Source organism: Corvus moneduloides, chromosome 13 (assembly GCF_009650955.1).
Source record: "Corvus moneduloides isolate bCorMon1 chromosome 13, bCorMon1.pri, whole genome shotgun sequence".
NCBI lineage: Eukaryota > Metazoa > Chordata > Aves > Passeriformes > Corvidae > Corvus > Corvus moneduloides.
Genome location: NC_045488.1, coordinates 14,291,397 through 14,306,021, shown reverse-complemented (window position 1 = coordinate 14,306,021; position 14,625 = coordinate 14,291,397). Strand labels below are relative to the sequence as shown.

Below are 14,625 nucleotides of genomic sequence, written 5' to 3'. Positions count from 1 at the left end.
ATACCAGCAAAAGTAATTAGGGGAAACTTAATACACTAATCAGAGGACATTTTCCTTGAAACATGTTTGCATCACAGCTCAGGTAATAAGAGCACACAGTTTTTCTCCATGCCAGTTGCTGCAGAACAACTATGGATTTGAAAAAAAAACCTTGCTGGCTGATTTCTGTTACTTTACCACAGAAAGAAATTGATTAGGATTTTTCTTTCCATTGCTTTCAATGCAGAAAGGATGGTTTATTATTCAACCTAAAAACTTGGATTTTACCAAAAGCAGGATACATTCTCCAGGTTCAGTACCACCTTAAACTACTTGATGAAGTAGACCAGACATTTTGTAAATTTCCATGTCTAGAGAGGCAAAAATGTACTTAACAGCAAACTATTCTAATCAAGTAATTATGGGGAAAAAATCTGGAAGAACACATTAAAAAAAAAAAGAAAAAGGAGGGAAAGCGCGGGGAAAGCGCGGGGAAAGCGCGGGGAAAGCGCGGGGAAAGCGCGGGGAAAGCGCGGGGAAAGCGCCTCATTTTCCCTAAACTGAGTCTTAATCTAAAAGAAACATCTTTAAATTACAGAAATAATTTATAAATGTGAAACTCCTAGGCTGTCCATCCCACAATCTTTATGGGTGGGTAATTAGATAAAAATTAAACAGAAAGCCCATATACAAATGCAGTTATACAAATGCAGTGCACCTTGATACAGGTGCCGTCCGCACATTTAGGGACAATTCCACAACCCTAAGGAAGTTACAGCTGTTGCACTCACATTTGAGACACAACAGTGAGAAGAGGAGACTAACCAATCTCTACTTGCAATCCTGAAAAGGTCCTATATTGTTGGACAGGAAGTATACAAGGTATTATCCCTTAGGTTATGTGTAGAAATGAAGGATGAAACAACATGTTAAGAACACTTCAAGATTCCAGGACACAGAACTGAAGGAACTGCAAGCCTGCTGGCAGCCTCAAGTCTGTATTCGGTAACAGAGCAATATACACCACTTTCTGGCTGTCAGTATAATCTGATTTACAGGAGGCTGGGCCAAGATAATTTCAAGATTGATTTTGCACATAATTTGAATGAGAATTAGAGAGAGGAAAAAAAAAGACCAAGAGCAGAACAATTCTATACAGTTACAAGCCAAACTATAAGAGGAGAAATGTCACTGAGCAAACTGGCACTGTCTGACCCGAGACTGGTGACTTCAGAGAGAATGTCAAGGAACAACCTATCAACATTTGCCTACAATTTCTATACATAGAAAGGAAATTCACTAAGCTAAGAAATGCCAATATTCACAACTCCAGTCCCCAAACTACTGGAAAACTTCCAGATCTGATAAGATAGCTAGCACTATTATTTTTCCTTAAAATGCTATCTTGCTGTCTCACAGCCACTGGCTTCTCTTATGTGCCATTTGTGGCAGTTACTGCCTACAGATATTTATATAAATAACCTGGAAACTGCCTCAAAAGTTGCAGTTAAAGAAGAATTCTCTTTAAGCATTAACTTCTAAACGAGTTTTAAGTTAGTTATGAGTCAAATTTGTATAACAAAGTTAGGAGCAACAACTAGAGAGCTCATTCTTGGAATTCTCTTAGATATTTAAACACATTACCTCCAAAATTCAAACAAGTTCAGCCACTCTGTGAATACAAAGCTACTACTGACCTGCTATCCATTGATACTAGTATCAACAATCTAGTTAAGCAACAACAGTAGCATGTCTTAGTATCACCAAAGCTACATTTCAACATTGATCACATTCTCAGTCTCCTCTTCGAAAGCAAAAGGTGCAGTAAATACATGTCTCTAATAGGAATTAAACCCGGTAAATGGTCCCTTATGATAATCTATTCATTTCATTTGAAAGTATTAGTTACATAAAAAGAATCTTAACTGCATCAACAAGGCAAAACATGCTGTCAAGGAACATTTGACCAGAGTTTATGATGTACCCTCCAGGCTGTCCAGCTTGAAAAGAATTCCTGCTTAGTATGCAGAGGATGAGTAAAGGGCAAGAGAAACAAGCTCCCCTTATCTTCCATGCCCCATTCACGCCTTACCTGGAGACACTACTGAGAGATATAACAGAGCAGGATCAGTCCTAATGCTCACGCGACTGTGATGATTTGTAAAGACACTTCTTACCATGGTTTAACACTAACAGGTCCTAACCATGCAATTAACAGTTTGAGATTCACATGCAACATTTTACAAGGCTGAGAGAAATTAATTATATGTTTAGATATTGTTCTGAGTACATTTGTGACATACGTTGGATGTTGCATCATTCTTCTTCTCTGGACCTCCATCCTCTGGATCACTTCATGAGGATGTAGCCTCTGTGCTGGAGGTGCTGTTGCAGGGATGTGATGGGATATAGGCTGGTGTGTTGCAGGGAGATGCTGTGGTATTGGAGCAGCTGCATTGGCTAAGGGATGAGTTGGTGGTGGAGGTGGAACAGGATGAGAAGACGCATGAGAGGAGATTGAAGGATGAAAGGGATGCACTGGATGAGGGATAACATAATCCACTTGAGGTGGAGGCTGTGGCTGTGGAGGAGGATTTCCATGAGAGTGAGGACATGCAGAAGCTTGATGGTGAAGAGGTCTGGTCAAGGAAGCATCTGCAATGAAAACATCAGGTGCTTTTAATTTGGTCAATTGAAGGTTTTGACTTAAATTTATTTTAAGTATCTTCACACAGGTGTTTCAGTATTATTCCACCCATTTAAACTGTGGCAACATGGCAATATGTGTTTATGCAATTTTTAAATAAAGTGATTCTAGCAATATATCCTCCAAGAAACCTGTATTTTCTGCAGCCAAAAGCATTCTGTTTTCCAATACTGGCAAAAAACAAAACAAAACAAAAAATCTGTGTGATACACACTGGAAAAGGTGCATGGAAAGGTCTGGGTTGGAAGGGACCTTAAAAATTACCTTGTTCCAACCCCCTGCCATGGACAGGAACACCTTCAACTAGACAAGGCTGCTCCAAGCCATGTCCAGCCTGGCCCTGAACACTTCCAAGGATGGGGCAAACACAGCTTCTCTGGGCAAGCTGTGCCACAGTGTCACCACCCTCACAGGGAGGAATTTCTTCCTTAAACCCAATCTAAACCTACTCTCTTCCAGTTTAAAGCCATTCCCCCTTTTCCTATCACTACATGCCCTTGTCAAAAGTCCCTCTTAAGCTCTCCTAGAGCCCCTTTAGACACTGGAAGGTGCTATAAGGTCTCCCCAGAGCCTTCTCTTTGCCAGGCCGAACAACTCCAACTCTTTCAGCCTGTCCCTGCAGCAGAGGTGTTCCAACCCTCTGAGCACTTTCATGGTCCTCCCTACAGACTCACTCCAACAGGCTTGTCCTTCTTGTGCTGAGGAGCCCAAACCTGAAGCAGTATTCCAGGTGGGGTCTCATGAGAGAGGAGTAGAAGGGGAGAATCCCCTTCCAATTTTACTTTACATTTGTTGTTTAATTTTTAAAATTCAATCCCCTCCCCCCTTTCCAGGTTCACTATTCTATAGAGACAATAAAATCCAAAATAAGAAATCACAATCAAAGAAATTATTCTTCTAAAGCAGATCTCACTCTGAGTATGGGACAAGGGACCACAACCAAGGAAAAGTAAATAAAAAGCCAGTGCTAGAATACAATGGACACAAAAAATATTTTCATAGTAAATACAGTTTTGAACTCTCAATGCTATTATGGTCACTCAGAAGAAAATATTTTAACTTTACCTTGATCCTGTTCAAACCCCCTGCGTAAGATGAGCTGTTTATATTATTTCTTAATCCATGTTTTGCTAGGCCAGTTCTAGGATCAATGCAAGCAGGCAGGAGGTGTTTCCCACGCTGCCAGGGCAGCTGTGCCAGCAGTACTTACAAGGAGAATGCATGTAATGGCGGCAGGAGGAGAGCGATGCCTGGGGCGGCGGCTGCGGCTGAGGCTGTGCCACGATGCCCGATCCGTACCCGTCTATCGCCAGCGACTGGCTGGGCCCAGCGCCCGCCTGGTGCCCGTAGAGCGTCGTGCGTGACGAAGAGCCAGGGCAGCACGGATCGAAAGCAGATGTTCCATGGAAAGCACCGCTTCCATGACTTCTGATACCACTGCTGCTTAAGTCTACTGGCAATGCCTGCTGCAGAAACAAACCATCTTTTTTCAAGCAACTCTTCAGACACTGAAAGCAAAGTTACGCTCAAATATCACTTTTAAAAAAAATAAAAATAAATACTATCACAAGCAACTGGGATCCAAATTTTGAAGTTTTAAGGCTTGACTAAACCATTTTTTAAATATTGTTAACATTGCTTATTCCTAAATTCTTGAATCTGGTGAGAGACTAACGTCATTACAATAGATTCTGTGAAAAATAAACACCCCCCCCCACAACCAAACTAAAAACCCCAACAAAAACCCCTACAACAATAGATAAAAAAGATTGAGAGTTCTGCATATTGTAATTTAAGTTACCACAGTACTGTTCTTTCTTATGACTGTATTGTTTTAAATCCGTGATTTAATTACTGAAAAGGTCTTAAAAACCAATGCTTTTAGAGGAGCAACTCTTTTATACTTCTTATATACAGAACATTAGACTTGATATTTTTCTTCCCTCAAAGCAGCTCAACAATTTGCATTGCAAAACTGCTATGATGGGCAGAATATTTCAAGGTAACTATGTTTGGTTTGCTATGCAGATACTCATCTTGCAGCCATCAAGAAGTCAGCTGTCAATGGTTACTTGTAGGATTGTCTTCCCATAAAATTTCAGGGTTTTGTGTTCATACATATATTATAGTTCAATTTTTCCTTCTAGTTCCCTTCTATAATGTCTGATGCAGAGCAAGAGAGTAATTTATAATTCAGCATCCTATCCTATTCTCTCTTATCTGGAACAACTTGAAATCCCAAGTCACAAGGTGTGATGGTGAGTCACAAGGATTAAACATGCCTGCTCGTGGTAACTGGTGCCAGAACTGCTGCCTGCTCCACATGGGGCAGGCACGGGGGGAGGCCTTTCCACAGGGCAGCTGGAATCACTGAACGAAGGAGATAGCGGGACAGCTGGGTGAGGATTGTGGTGGTGGTGGTGGTGGTGCTGGAAGTGGTGGCCATGCTGCTGAAAGCAGCTTGTATGTGGGTGCCCCAATGCATGATGAGTCTGTGAAGGTCCTCCACAAGGAGAATGCTGGGGGCAGCACGATGGTAGCCTTGGCATGGCCGGAGGGCCAGTTTCCAGTGTCGAATTAGATGCAGCTCTTCTCATTTCATCTTGAAGAGAAAGAAAGTTAATACTGAAGTGAAAGAAACTAGTAAAGGTGTAAAGCAGCATCTTAAATAGAAAGAAACACCCTGTACCTCATGATTAAATATTTAACCAGTTGAAAACCAGATCTAGACTATAACAAAACAAACTAGATACAAAAACTAAGATTTAGCTATACCTGCCAAATGAACCACAACTGAATGGTTCAGGTGGAAGTACTCGTGGCAACCAGTGGAGTACATGAACTGACACTTGCCTTATTCCACAAATTTAACGCATGTCATCAGCAGGGAAAGGAGGGAAGATTGTTCCTGTGGTTAGTGTGCAGAGACCTCAAATTTCTGTGCAACTGTCATCCACTCAGGTTTATTGTCCCTCAACTCATTTGCAGACAGGGCAGCTTTGTTTCAGTGAGGTCATGAGTGCTCCCTGTATATACAGCTCTATACAGGTCTGTATAAATGTGCTCCCAGCAGGTGATCCAGAGCAGGAGATACACTCAAGGAATCTAGATACATCCTTCACTTCCTTACAACACACATTAAAAAAACATCTCTGTAACATACTGCAATGGGAGGCTTAATTACCAGTGAACTACATTCCACCGCCTCAAAAAGCAAGGATGTGGTTTGTTATATATAACCAAATCATTCCAACAGGCAAAAGCAGAGGGCTCCAGCAAATTTCCTGTATCTTTATGGAGAAATCAATTATTTTTTTCACATTCCTGTCCTTTCAGCTTATTACTGTTAGGTTCAGTACTAAAAGTTCACATGGCACTTGATTTAGAGAATGCTGATTAACTTCCTCTACCTCCTTTGTACTCAGAGGCAACACAACAGCTCAAAGTTCTTATTCTGTACCTCCAGCTGAAGTACCAGCAGTGCTGCCACTGGGGAGACTGGGAGTGGTCTCTGGTGCTGCAGAGGGCTGGCTGGTGGAGACGTTTGGAGCTGCATCAGAGGCCTGCTCTGAGGTAGACGTACTGGAGCTGGTAGTGGAAGCAGAACTCACAACCTGCGGCTCCACTCGAGCTGATGTGGTTGGCACAACTGTCGGCTCTAGTGAAATAGAAGAGCTTTCATGTTCTTAAAGCTTTAAAATCTGCTGAGTTTTTTTTTATTGTTGTTGCTGCTTTTGAACTATTTTACAAGACATTCTCAATTCTGGCCTTGCCAGAAGCTAAGAAAGAACACAAAAACCTGACAAGGCTTGTGTGTGGAAAGAAAATTTAAATTATTTTCTCTTTTTTTTTTTTTTTACATCTACTCAAATTTTAATAATTAACATAAAATCAATTCTCAATCAAATCTGACATTTAAGTTTTATTTACTGGATAATTATCCATATATATGTTATCCTTAGAACTTTTTACTGCCTACAAAGAACAGAAAAACTTCTAGATCACTCACCAAGAACAGCATAACATCTGAACTAGCAGTACTACTTTACAAACTTCAATCATTCCAGACGCATAGTACTAAAGGCTTTAGCAAGATAAGCTTGGTTTCTAGTCTCAACACATGTTAAAAGCAGATTACCTTCTCTTAAAGGTAGATACCTGTTCATATTACACAGTGCAAAGCTAACAGTGAGCAATATATCCTGGAAATCCAAAATACTTGATGTGTCTTGTCCTTTACCAAATAATCATAAACAAGTTAAAATTTAAAACTATATTTGGTGGCATAATTAAAATTTAGTTTTGAAAAAGACTTTAAGTTCAAAATTTCTCTTAAGTAATGACCAAGAATATGAGATACCATCAAGGGAAAATTATCAGAAACCACTCAGGTTTTTTTAGTAAAAACGTCTGCATGGAAATCAGGGGGGAAAAAAGGCATCAAAAAACTTCAAATACTTCCCTTACACAAAGTCTCAAAATAAAATATGAGTAGCTTTCAAGATTTCTCTCTATATCTAGTAGGAGTATCAGCAACTCAGCGAGCAAAAGAATAAATATATCTTCTCTTGCAAGTCTTCCAACTCATCATATTAAAAAAACATGACCTGATACCTACATTTAAATTCCTCTCACTTTTAATGTGGCATTCCAATATACTAATTTTATTTATTTTAAGGACATTTTGGGAGACACATATTAATGTTTAAATTCAGAAAACAAGAGCAACTTTGTATAGCCTACAATGAGAAGTGATCAGCCAGTCCCCAGGTCAGTGGCCACACTGAGTTCCCTCAGGCCAAGGTACCCCACCAGCCTGAGACTTTCACCACCAGCCCTACAGACACTTCTGATTCTCCCCTGCCCAAACCAGTGAAAAACAGAGGGCTTGGTCCATCTCAAATTACTAGCTAAGAGAAACTGCATTTCTTAACACACTGCACAGACATGAACCCAGGAAGACAGATGGGAGATAGGATCCTTATGCTCAGGGAAGCAGCCAGCCAAGTTTTAAGACCAGTATCTTTGATGAAGTAAGTGAAGTTGGGATAAACTGCACAGCTGCCTTATAACAGTATTAATTCAGAAGTCTGATCATTTTACACTAATTCATGCGTGAAATTTGATGCTTAAACCCCAAAATAATATTCCCTAAATCCTGGAAGATTCATCTTAGACATTTCCTCTAGGAGGCGGGAGAAACAGCTAGTCTTTAACACACACATTACAGAAGTGAATTTTAAAAATAACTTGGTTTCTGAATATAAGACTAAATTCTATAATATGAATTTTAAGACTAAATTAAAGCAATAGAAACCTACACCCCACCCCTTCAACAGTAGAGCTGTTGGGTAAGAGCAGTTCACAGTAAATACATAAAGAAAATAATCTGTACATCAACTCATCCTCTTCCTTAAAAGCCATTAACCAACCAAAACTATTCTCAAGCCTTTACAACTCTCCAACCCACCCCAAAAATCAAGACAACTTGAAGAATAAGATATTGCAACATACTAAGCTTGCAATGCACTCAGGGACAGAACCATAACAGGACAAAACTTCTGCTCACATTACAAATAACATGCACCAAAGAAATCCCCCAAACCACCACCATCTACAAATATAAATGTGCAAAATGTACATGAGCTTCAGTTTTTCCTTCTCTCAATTTTTTGATAATACCTGGAAGTTGCTCTTATGATTTTCTGCAGGAATAGACTTACTAAGTGTCAGTAGTTTTAATGTTAGGAACCAATGAAAGGTTACAGCTTCAGAAACGTAACACATTTTACTAGTTTAGGGTTGGGCTTTTTTCTTTTTTTAAAAGTTATTTTTACTTCAAGGCCTGAAAGAACAGTCACTATTTCAAAGCATAGGCAATGATAGACTTTCCTTTTATAGTGCTGTATTGAAGTAAGTGCATATTTTTCAAGAAGTAGTTCCAACCTGTTCTGTAATTTCTGCCTGGTGAGTCAGCCCTCAGACACACACCCAAGGCAGCTTTGGAAGAAAAACTGTATCTTTAGATCTAAAAAACCCACTGAAAATAGCTAAACTTTTAATTTTGAAAGGAAAGGCACAAGAGGATTTTCTGACAGGCTTGGAAATCAGACATCTTCATAGAAGGGTACCTTATATCTGATGCAATTAACTCCAGTGCCCTTACACTGCCCATCCTGCTCCTGAAGAGATTTCTCTGACAATGCAACTTACCATCTTCATCCACGGTGAGGTCCACGACTTCAGCTGCGTTCTGCCTCAGGGGCTGAATGACTGTGGAGATCCTGCTTCGGGATCGCTGCTCCGGAGGCCGGGCAGCGTGGGAACTGGAGCTCTGGCCCCAGTGTGATCTCGAGTGTCCAAGAGCAGAACGAGACCTTAACAAAGGGTAACACACCTCAGCTACTGGCCTACATCTTGCCGTTATTAATTTCTTCTCTGCATGTTTGACAAGCTACTGGGAGTTTTTTTATTATTAGAAAAGCATTTTGTTACATTGAGATACCCTGTGACTCCACTTTCACCAAATGCACTTATGAACACTTTTGCAGCCTTTAGCAGAGAACGTAACAGCAAATGCCCAGCACCGAAAGTTTAAAGATCTTTAAACCATGTCCCATGTGCAAACAGCTACCTTAAAAAAAAAAAATTCACTGTGAAATCCCACAACCAAGCCAAGCAGCAACTATAGCTGAAGTTGTTCTAGCTTTGTAAACAGTAAATGAAGAGTCTCCAAATCCTATACTACTCCTATGCAGTCTGGAACAGCAGGTCTATAAATGATGACAGGACTACAAAGACAAAATCTGTAAACATTAAGTACTTTTGCACATTAACTTGCGACAGAGTACTTTCAGAGGATAATTTCTATACTTCAAATTCCTAAAATGTCTTGACAGTACAAAATCTCTTGACTTCTCACTAATATTTTGCTTCCCCTCTTTGGAGAACAAACATAGCTTTTTGTGATGCTCTAACTAAAATGAAATGTGGCTTGAGGAGATCCTAAGCCTGTAACCACACCTAAGGAAGGGATGGTTTTATCTCTATATTATAACACTCAGCACCCATTCTGTTCAATTTAGCCATACAAACCCAAACATTCAAGACAATGATCTCTGGAGTGTATATCCTCTTTGGAGGATACAGTCTTTAATTAAGGGAACAATATTTTTACAGTATTGTATTTATCATTTCACTCTCAAAAAACTTTGACTTTCCAGTATTTACATAAATCAAGTGGCTCTTATTTTCCAATTTGGAAAAACAATGTACTCAGACTTCAGAAATTTAGAAGGGGAAAATGTGAAGAAAAAGGAATGACTTCACTAAAAACAAACAAAACCCACTGCACAAATCACCATGGAGCTACTGCTGTTTTGGCTGTAGCATTGCAGAAGGTGAGGGAAGAAAGAATTAATTTTTTCAAGTCTTAAGGCTATTACAGAAAACATGTCTTATTGATGCTAGGAATATACAAAGCTATTTATTTTTTAAAAGCATTTGGCTTTAGATAACTTCAAATTCAAACCTTTCTTCAAGGAACTCCACTTTGATTCTGTAAAATCTGAAAACATGGAACAAAACCTCCAGATATTCATGGAAGAACAGGAAAGCACATACAGCAGCAGCTTCAAAAAAGTAGGCTGCTTTCCTGAGAAATGCTCAGCTAATCCCTAGATAGTCAACTCAGCCTACACATGCTCTCTCTAGGATCTCACTGCATAGCTTTGCTTCCCCCAAATTCTGCACATCAATCACACTAATAGAGCCACCTCAACAACTCCAGATTAGCCGAATTCTCTAGCTTTGGCAAAGCTGTGCTTTGGGGTTTTTGTCCTTACTTTGTTTGGGGGTTTAGGATTGGGGGTTTTTGTTACTGTTCGGGTTTTGTTTTGGTTTTTTTAATCAAAAATGCATACTGTGCATTCTGGTTAGAACTCCAGTGACTTTACCTTATGGGCTTTTAATGGCACAAAGCATTGGAACAAACCTGGAGACAAGCAACACTTTATTATTACAAAGAAATGCAAATCTCACCTGTAGTTTTCACCAACAGTGACAATCTCCACTTCACTATCTGTTGAGGTAACATTTATTTCTTCGTTAGCAGTGACTTGGGGAGTGGAGGACGCTTCAATCACCACAACATCTTCATCGATACTTCCTGATGAGGAAAAAGGAAGAAGAAAGTTTATATACTCCCTTTATCTCAGGAACTGTCACTAAAAGAGACTGTTTTTCATAGACTTAAAATATATGTAGGCAGAGGATTCCATGGTGTATGTCAAAACCTTAGGTGCAACTGTCAAATACATGACCTAATTATTAAAAGAAGCAATTCTGCTGTAAATACTGAAGCAAAATGAAGTAAGGAGACAGAAGACTGAGTGTGGGGTAGGTATGCAAGCTTGCATTGCAAGCATTGAAAGCAATTACAGTGAATTTTATTATCTGTAACACCACGAAAATCCAGTCATTTAATATAAAAATACAAAACATTTCCAAGCTAGCAAAGCAGCAGTGGTGTGTTATCACTAATAGCTTTTTTTTAAGTGTTTTTATAGGTATCAATCTCAAGCTAAGCATTGACAACAGAAGAAAAATTATGCACCAACTAGTTTATACCAACAACAAAATTAATCCCCTGGTGTTTATAAACGTCTTTGTATCTAGACATCTTGTGGCATTCACAATCTGTACTAGACAGAGAAAGATAAAATGAAACTAAGAATGATAAAAAACCTCAACAAAAACCCTACAGAAGAGACAAGTTTTCATAGGAAACAACTTCCACTTCAGGAAGGATGGTTAAAGTTCCAGCCTAACAAGCAGACACATGAAACACTGCTCTAGAGCTGCAACATTGGCAGTGACAAGTCTGAGCTACCTACAATTCTTAAACTGAGCTATGGATTAGTCACTGAGCACAAAAGAACTTCCTAAAAAAAATGAGCCGTATAGCTTAGAAATTGCAAACTACCATTTTGGGTTTTGCAAATTGCTTCAAGGAGTGCTTCAAGAATTTGGTCTCATTCAAGTCAATACTTCCATCCTGTATGGACCGACTATTCTCATCTGCTTTACCCAATTACATGATGGGAGAGATTATCCTTTTTTATTTTTATCAGTTTTTATGCTCTGAAAAAAACCCCAAACTGCATTACCTATTTTCCAATGGCCTTTGTTTCTGACCATATTTATCCCAGAAAGATTGCTGACTGAAGATGTAAAGAGTGATGCTTCCAAATAGTGGTACGCAAAAAACTCCAGCAATTGGAAGTAGTGTGGAACAAAATTAATTCTCAGAACTTGCATGGAAATTTTGGGGAAAACTGAAAATACTGCAATGTCTAAAAAACATCATCACATTCCAAAATTGAAAATATTGAAAGGCCAATTACTCAGAGTGAAAAGCAGCAGCTAAATCCATCATCACATCCAGAAGAATGTAAACATTGTGCCTATCATGGGCAAACAAGCAACAGCTTCCTTACACAAAACTATCTTAGCTACTCTCAGACAAAACCATCCAGCCAAGCAGCTGGGGAAAGGTCACTAAGAAAAATCCACAACTTGTCCTTCTATCTTCCAAACCTGCACTTCTCTGAAATATAGTCCACACGTCCTCAGGCTCAGTATTTACTGAAATTTATGACATATGCGAAAGTAGAAAGATTTAGGCTTAAATACGATTTTGTTACTTGAGAAAACAAGCAAGTTCTCCTTGAGTACAGAATCATCTGCCATGTGGATCTATACTGAAATTCACAGTGTGCATCTCCTCGGAAATTCTGACACAAGCTTAGCTCATGAAAACCAGAGGGAATTCTTAACTGAATATCTACACAATTCAGATACCTTTCTCAAGGTTTGAAAGCTCATTTTACTCAATCCCTTTTTTTTTTAAGCACACCTTTAGTTCAGATGTGATTTTACTGACTACGCAAATCAGACTGTAGAAAACATCAGGACTGGTACTGAATGAACAGGTCTTACAACTTCCAAAATAACAAAGAAAATCTTTAGGAAAACAGTAGAAGTTGCTCCAAGTAGAATATAGCATAGACATGGTTCAGACATATGCAATTTCCTACTGTTCATGCTTCTAAAAACACCTTCCCAAGTCAAAAGCACAAACTGATGAGGTTTTCACCCCATGAAGTACTTTCCTATACAAAGAACTAATGCTTTCTTCAAAATAAAGCATAAAAACAACCACTCTAAACTACATAAATATTTCTTCAATTGTTTTATATAGTCCACCACGATAAGGTATAATTTACTTTTCTCTTTTAGCACATACCAGTCACTGACCAGTCATCTTCTGTCTGTAAAGAACTTTAAGCAAAATTTAAAGCATTAATACCTTCCTGATCAATGTATCATTCAAATGACTGAAGCTGTAAGAAGCCAGCTAAATCTGTATAATGACAGTGTTAACTATACTAACCCTGTAGTTCTTGAAGGTTACCTCCCATCAAGAAGAGGAGTCTGGACTGTTGACGGCAAAAGAGTTACGCAGATGTAAGAGACGTATTTTGTACTACTTTCAGAATAATACCTATGGCTACAAAACAAACAGAAAATCATCCTCCTGCAGGCATACGTTATTTCTCTCTGTCATCTTCTGAATCACAGAACACAGTAAGCAAATTATAATCTAGCTATTTGTGAGTAAATTAGCCTTTGGGCCACCACTGACTCAGTCTGCATTTTAAGTGAGCTACTTAAAAACAAAACTTCTCCTGAAAATAACAGCAAGAACTTCATTAATTTCCACAGAATTTGGGGTGTTTTTTCCCTTCTCAGAGCCACAAATAATATTTTATAGTGCATGCAAGACACCAAATTTCAGCTTGCAAGTTTTGCATCTCCCATTCAGAGCTTTCAATAACCATTAGTAATTAAGTTTTGTATGTGACTAATAATCAAAAATGATCAGTAACTTCTTTATGTAAGTTCTCTCCCCTCTTTTAAAAGCCTGTTTTATGATGGAAACCGAATGCTCAGCTGCCCTAGGGGAAGGGATAAACTGCACATGCTTGAATCCAAATCTGAACATGTCTGAAACTATAATCCTCCCTTAAAAATATAAACATACTCTCCTCCAGGCCTTACCTCACAAATACAGTAAATCTGTCATAATAAAGTACTTTATTAAGCAGAATATAACTTTTATAATGAAATAAATACAATACTGGACTCTTAAGTCCAATATTTAGATCAGTAAATGACAGATTTTTCCCTAGAAAGTTGTAAGATTACTTCACAACAGCAATTGCTATGTGCCACTGACGGACCAACTTGCTGAGAAGCAAGCTTTAGAATCAAATACTTTAATAATCAAGAAGTTGTAAGCAAGAGACTAAGCTTTGCACAGTATAGCATGTATAATATATATAATTATACTACTATTTAACTCTAAAAGACCATGGCATAACTCCATGATTAATCAATCATCACCACAAGTACTCCTCCAAGGGCATAAATAACACTGGTATAATAGCCAAACTTATGTTTGGCTGACTGTTGTCATTCCCACAGGGTATTTTCACATCTGTTTTTGCAATTAACATGGAGTTTAACTAGTCTGAATATTACATGGAAGATATTAAAAGCATTTTACTATACACATTTTCAAATGAGACAGTCTGATCAAGTCTTAAGCGAAACCAGAAGAGATTTAAAATAAGTAGTCAAGTTCCAGTGACAGAGATGACTTATTTTGAGTTCCACGCTTTCACTGGATCAGACCAAGAGCCCACCCAGGCACATGTTCTCTCTACCAACTGCAGCAGGTAAAACTATGTAGTCAGAGCAGAAAATTCAGGCTACAAATTTTAACTAAAAGCTCTCACACCATCCAGCACCCACAACAATGTCACAGACGTCAGAGCACACTTTCTTGTCCAGTCATTGCTCATGGACAGCTGTCA

At 38.8% G+C, this 14,625-nt stretch overlaps 1 protein-coding gene across 3 annotated transcripts in view; it reads right to left on the bottom strand.

Moving 5' to 3' along the window:
• RNF111 (ring finger protein 111) overlaps window positions 1-14,625 on the bottom strand; it is a 44,521-nt gene that overhangs the window by 14,216 nt on the left and 15,680 nt on the right. For all 3 annotated transcript variants that reach the window (XM_032123017.1, XM_032123015.1, XM_032123016.1), the window contains exons 3-8: window positions 10,727-10,853; window positions 8,900-9,063; window positions 6,147-6,344; window positions 4,969-5,288; window positions 3,897-4,152; window positions 2,283-2,634 (exon numbers count right to left, since the gene is read on the bottom strand). In XM_032123017.1, coding sequence (XP_031978908.1) covers window positions 2,283-2,634; window positions 3,897-4,152; window positions 4,969-5,288; window positions 6,147-6,344; window positions 8,900-9,063; window positions 10,727-10,853 — 1,417 coding nt within the window. The remainder of the gene's footprint in view (window positions 1-2,282; window positions 2,635-3,896; window positions 4,153-4,968; window positions 5,289-6,146; window positions 6,345-8,899; window positions 9,064-10,726; window positions 10,854-14,625) is intronic.